At 31.7% G+C, this 6728-nt stretch overlaps 1 protein-coding gene across 1 annotated transcript in view; it reads left to right on the forward strand.

Annotated features, from left to right (window-relative positions):
- Window positions 1–1230: 1230 nt before the first annotated feature.
- Window positions 1231–6728, forward strand: part of LOC106689779 (TNF receptor-associated factor family protein DDB_G0272098) — a 15906-nt gene continuing 10408 nt past the window's right edge. The window contains exons 1-4 of the mRNA XM_014434950.3: window positions 1231–1578; window positions 1839–1929; window positions 2026–2220; window positions 4954–5920. Coding sequence (XP_014290436.1) covers window positions 1553–1578; window positions 1839–1929; window positions 2026–2220; window positions 4954–5920 — 1279 coding nt within the window. The 5' untranslated portion in view covers window positions 1231–1552. The remainder of the gene's footprint in view (window positions 1579–1838; window positions 1930–2025; window positions 2221–4953; window positions 5921–6728) is intronic.

Raw genomic sequence — 6728 nt, forward strand, 5'->3', positions numbered from 1 at the left:
ACAACTTTCTCCTTTTTACTTCTTTTGGCGTCCTCCAAGACGGCCAAGTCGACTACATAGGCATTGGTGTGGAACCGCTATTCCTAAAATACTCCCAGACTTTTACCGAAGAATAGTTACACACGGAAGGACCAAGAGAAGAGTCCTGTGGACAGCCACTCATAACTTCCTATTTGTAGTACCTACTTCGTTCTTTACGTATCGGTCCAGGAGGTAGAACATCGGTTTACATGAGGACACATAAGTTACTGAGAGATTTGTAACTCTGTTGCTACTGGAGCACGCTTGCATGACTCTCCGCTTTTCCTCTAAACTATGATGTCCTCACAGCAGAGCATCGGTAGTTTCCCTGCCTTAAGTGGATCCATACTGCTGTAGATGGCTTGCTCTCATTAAGACATGCTGCAAGCTCCTGGTCACCAGATATTCCGGTAAGACTGGGCTAGCTGCTTGTCTGGCAATGGCAATTTTCTATTGATTGGAAAGTATCCCCCATCCAAATTGTAAATCTACTCTACTGTCCATCTTCACTCCTTCCTAAGCCTCATCAACCAATTTTCCCGCCAGCGTTGCCCCAAAGGTATTTCAATCTCCTAGGATGACATAACCCTTATCAAAGCCCTAGAAACATTTCACGTTTTGCCAAATGAGACCGTATTATGGTCAGAGCTTGTCTCAGATCTTAGGTTTCAATCGACTATATGTCTGATCAGTTGTGAAGCCAGTGTAACGTTTATCTAGCTCTTTCCTCTTGGGTGTTCCAGCCTAGTTGAAGGCTGAGCAATACGTATTTGTGGAGCCCCTTCCAAGAGAGAATTTTATCTTACCCGTTGTGCTCACTACAGTTTATTGTTATTATATAATTACCTTTTTAAGGTATGAAGTCTAAAAATCGGCATTAGCTTTAATATGTACTGAGTAGCGCTTTATCAGAGTTTTAGGCCTAATTTATTCAGATTATCTTTCAGACTAAACTTAATTTCACGGAACCTGTTTTAGTTTTTATTTTAAAAGCTTTGATTTAATTATGCGTTATGGGCAAGTTGCTGTTTGAAAGAGATAATTGTTCGGAGGTGTCAGTCATCAGTTTAATTGGCAATACTTTTCAAAATTTTTATGAACAAAACAAATCTAGAGTTCTGAAAAGGTATCATGTTATTTTTTTTAATACTTCAGATAGAAGTCTATATCAAACGGTTAAGGATGTTGACGAAATGATCATTAAATAAATAGGTTGTATTCTACTGGATAAGTCTCTCTCATTTGAAATTATTAATAATAAAATTTTTATAAAAAAAAAGAAAACAAATATTTACTCCACCTATCAAGTATTATTTTCCTAAGTTCCACCTCCACCACCTGATCGTAAATCCCTCCCATCGGTGTTGAGATTAAAATATAAACAATACAATTGTATCTTTTTCTTATTTAGTGTTTCTCTGTTTTTGACGTTTCTATAATCACAATTAATATTGCTAAATTTATAATTTGATCCTTGCAATAGCATCGTCAATGACATTCGTTATTGTCAGATAAAATGTAAATACAAACAATGGGTATGAGTAACCCAAGTCCAAGGTAATGACATAAAAAAAAAAAAAAAAAGAGATTTAATTTTCTTGTGTTACTGTCTTAATAAGTTATTAAATTAAAGTATTTGTACCTCATTGGTTATTGTTAGTCTATCATAGCTGTTTTTGACAGTTATGGTTATTCTTTCATAGTAAATAAAGACTGATTCCTCTAAATTTTCCGCTTGATTATGTTCAGTAAAAAATGCTCTTTTGGGCTTATTCTTTATTTCGATAGCTCTGTTCTAATCTTCACTCCTCTTATAGTTCATTTGTAGGTGAATGTTTAAGCTGGGACTTAAGTTTCTTTAATAATTGTACCAATGAAGATGAAGACAGTGAAATACTTACAGCATTGGTTTGTATATTTACTTTAGGATTATATTAGATAAGCTTATTCTTTTGACTTTTCCTCTTAATACAATGAAAATAATTTCTTTTTGTTTTGCTTCAGGTTCGGACATCTTACATGAATCATCTCCAGAGATCCCTTGTGAAAAACTATGAGCATTGGTTAGATTCCAACAAAGATAGCGATGACTTGGATTGTTCTAAAGAAGACATATTAAAATGTGCCAAATTTTTGGAACACAAGGCATTGAGAGCTTGCATGGTGGCAAGCTATTACCAGCGGGCTATGGTTAAAACCGTATGTTTTTATTCTGCTTGTGATATATGATTTTCTTCTTTTCTTATATGTGTTTAGTTACCAAGTAATTATAATTTAACTAAACAAAGTTCTTGAAATTGGTTAACTTTCATTAATTTCATTTCTATTGGCTTTAGACCAAAGAATTCTTTATATAATTAATAATACAAGCAGTACAGAACTCATTATTGTATCTTTTAAATCATTTATGGATGGCTCAAGGTGTCGAATGGCCAATTTCTATTTCATGAAATAAGATTTTGATAATTTTAACCAAACTGTTATGATTATAACTGTTAACCTTTATGATTTTAACTACTTTTTATGTTTTTGTTGTATTATTTGAAAGAGCCGTCAATAAAATAAACTTGACAAAGCTGTAATTTTCAACCATATTAAAATGAAAATTAATTTATTTTTATTTTTAATCCTTCTCATCCTAGTAAAGAATTTTTAATTATAATATTTAATTTAGGAATATATTAATTGACTATGAAAGACTGATGTTTTGTTTAACTTTAGCATTATTAAAGTTCAATAGAGATTTGGAAAGCTGTATATATCTTAATTTGAATTATATGTTTTTTTATAGCATTGTGTATTGTATGGCAAAAATTACCTACTCTATACCCCAGCAGAGAGAATTAATGCATCACATCACCTTCTTTATGTTTCAACTACCCTACTTTTACTGAGTTAGATTAAGACAAAGCTCGACCTGTTGCAAATGTTATCTGCAGGGCCTTGTATGATGAACTAATGAAACTTAACTTTTATTAGCAATCTTTTCTCATTTTAATGTGAGAACACCAGACAAATCAATTTCTTAAGTAACTTATATTTCATATTTTCCAAGAAGGAGCCATCTAGGCTATCTTGTTTATCACATGCCTTAACTCACTTTTTACATTCTCTCTTCCTCTTAATGTCTAAAAATAATGTTTCTCACTGCAGTTGATAATCATTAAACATACACAATGTTTATTTATTATGTATGTAGTAATGTATATTTATTTTGTATGAAGTGCTCCTAAAACACTCCTAATTAGTTTTAAGAAGTTATACAAACTAAAAGTTCATTGCCTTGGTATCTACCAAAAACTCTTTGTGAGTGAGCATAAGCAATATTTGGAATTCTCTTCTTTTAGAAGAGATTTTAATTGCTGAAGAATTCCAAATATATCAGTCACCCTTTGTAATGCTTTGATGCATTTAGCTACTAATTCATCCTGTTAGTTTCCACAAATTGTTGCATTTTGGGTACATGGTTAATCAGGCTTGGTATATCTATGTTTATTTAAAAGTCTTAGAAAAGGTTATAACTAGTGAATAATTCTTGATTCTTGTGCTATAAAAAATAATTAAAATGCATAAAAAAAAATCAAAATGTGCAAAATTGTATAGTAAAGATTCAAAAGTTGCCATACAACACCCAAATCGTGCTAAAGTCAACTATATTATGTAATTGAGAATATTAATATATACACAGAAAGCTTATCAAATAAAATAAACTCACTAAATATTTACCAAATTTTTGCAAAACTAAACTACTTTGCTAAAAAGCCTTGATTATCCATAATTGATAAGCTAAGTTGAAGCTTTCTGTGTTTAATGATTTTTTTTTTCAATAATTAAAACTGGAAAACTCAATTTCAAATTTCTAAAAACTACCATAATTTTAAGATTTTGGAAAATTAACGAAGGTGTTGCGTTAAAAGGAATGCCTAAAAAATTAAAATCTTGTATTTGTATTAAACTCCAAACATTGTTTTGGAAATTTCAAAAGATAACATTCTTAAATAGGGAATGGGTAGCCCATTGGTAAAGCATTGTGCTACTAACTCCAAGGACCCGGGTTTGATTCCGGCTGTGGCAAATAATTATTTTCTGTTTTACTGTAGCTGTGTCAGTTCTGTAGCCCTCTATGGAGAAACCGTTAGTCCAGTAACAGTACTTCCTTACAAAGTACTGCACCCCTGGCCCACCATAATCCATCTGTAGTGGTACAGATTTAATTTTTTTTTTTTAACGTTTTAAATAAGTATAGATATACATTTGATTTGACATTTCCGATTTCAGAAATTCATAATTATTTAAAATTTCTATATTTAAATTTTAGTTTTTCTTAATTAAATCAGGAACAAAATAACTACCTATACCTAAATTTTTAAATGTAAATTAGATTTTCTGGATTTTATTATTTAAAATAGAAACTGAAGCTCAACTTGCGATCCTGAAAATCCTATCATAATTTAAGCTTTAAAACTCAATTGTACTACAGTGAGTGCCAACTTGTGATTTAGTAAAACAGGGGGATTTATAGGTTTGTAACCATTTCTCGTAGTTCCTCGGAATTACTGGTTCAAATGCTCGTATCATGAACCATTTAACCAAATATTGACAGTTTTATGACATTATCTTTAGATGAATCACAAGCAAATTTTCAAATTTAAAAACTCGAAAATAAGAGTTTGTATAGAAAATCCTTGAAATGTGCCATAATACCAAACATGTTATATAAAACTAGTATCAATTGAAAATATTTTTCATAATTCGAATTTCTCTCAAAGTTTGGCTAAATTGTAATCACTCAAAAATCCACTCTGTAGTTACAACAAACTGATTGTTGAGGTGGGTTGTATTAGATACTCAGATAGACACCATCTTTAAAATACAGTACATACGGAGAATTTTCTCCTTGCACATAACTTAAATTTTGTTTAATTTTTTCAGATGAAAGAAATCAAAAAGTCAACTGAAGAAGGAAGCCTTTTCAGCCCACTTATTGAACATGTATTTGATAATAAGATCAAAAACCGTTGTGAAAAGGGTACTCAAACAAGTATAAGCTTAACTAATTGTAAAGTGGAATCCCCTGAACTATCAGAAGATATCTTACAAATGAGGCAAACAAAAGAAACTTCGACTATTGATATCACTCTAGAAAATTCCAATGTAATCATTTTCAAACCTTGTACTACTGATAAATGTGAAAAAGATAAAGGAAATAATGATTTGGAAGATCTCTTTAATATACTTATGACATCTCCAAATTTCTCTGATAAAAATGAAAGTGAAAAAATACCTAGTCCAAAAAAAAGAAAGTATGAAGAAGAATCTATCGAAAATGTTATTAATCTTGATAGTGTTAATGAATCAAATGATTTAACTGATTCTAGTTTTATCGGTGAGAAAAATAATTCAAGTAATTTAGAAGAGAGGCTTCAGAAATTTGCCATGTTATTTGGTGAAGATGAATCTAATTCCAATTCTAAAACACTGGAAAACACAAATGAATCACTCAATATGAAATCTCTGAATAGTACTATTGAAGATCTCTCTTCCAATTACGACAATGATAGTATGATTGTGGAAGACAATGCACCTTTTAAGCTAGCATTAGATTGGAAATCTGAATATGCTGCCCAAAACTGCAATTTGAAATGCATATTAAACTGTTTAGATCCCTCGAAGAGGGCTAAAGTTCAAAGAAAGTTCAAAGAACTTTTCGGCATCGATAAACCTATGAATTTGGATATTTCTTTAACTGAAGCTGCATTGAGTCGAAAGCGAACCGCCAATTTAGTTGTAGGAGCTCTCACTCCTCACTATTTAGCAGGTAAAATTGCCTCAAGAAATGTTTTCAAGTCTCTTGCCAAGAAGATTACCGATGATATCTTGGTAGTTACTAACGTAGCTGGTAAGAATTGATTTAATTTAATTTTTTTTTTACCTCATAAACAAAATTGTGCTATTAAACTGAAAATATTAATTTTTTTAGGGTTTTTTAAAATGATGACACAATTGTTTTTCCTCTAATTAGCTTTGGTTTTAACCTATTGTTGGTTTATAGTTATTTATTATATTGTAGGAAGACGATCTGGGTAGCGGTTAATAAAGGTGCAAAATGTAGAAAAACTATTTAATTTTAACCAACATTTCGCCTCACTTTGCTATACTTAGTCAGGGCTAAGTGAAAACAAGATTTAAGTTTGGGAAACATCCTTTTTCCTCTTCTCTATCTCAGGGTTTCCGAAATGCCTTCTCCTCCAATCTGCCCCATAAAACCTTTTCTAAGGTTGAGCATTCCCAATAGGGACTCCTCTTAATTTCAACTGTGACCTTTTTGCCTTTGCTAGGCTGATCTTCATTCAATCCTTTGTCCTTCAAGGTCTGTAGATGCATTAATCTTTTTGCTTGTTCAGCTCCTCATGTTTTAAGGAGTACTTTTGTTTTAGCCTTCATTACTCTCACTATCTCTCTCTTAATTCCTACATTTAATACCTCCTCTCCTGAGGGAAAGTAATCCCTGAGAGTCTGATGTGTATATTTAGAGTAAGCTACTTAACCTATCCTACTTTATTTAGAGTAAGTTACTTTACCTATAAATCGTTTCTTAGAGTAAAATAAGGAGAAGATGGTTGGGGGTGCAGTCAATGAAACACAAATAAGTATGACTAACTTATTTTAATGTGCCGACGTTTCGGCTAGAGTTTCTAGCCTTCTTC

This window comes from Halyomorpha halys, unplaced genomic scaffold (assembly GCF_000696795.3).
Source record: "Halyomorpha halys isolate HHAL.00 unplaced genomic scaffold, Hhal_1.1 Scaffold1464.1, whole genome shotgun sequence".
In the NCBI taxonomy this organism is placed as follows: Eukaryota; Metazoa; Arthropoda; class Insecta; order Hemiptera; family Pentatomidae; genus Halyomorpha; species Halyomorpha halys.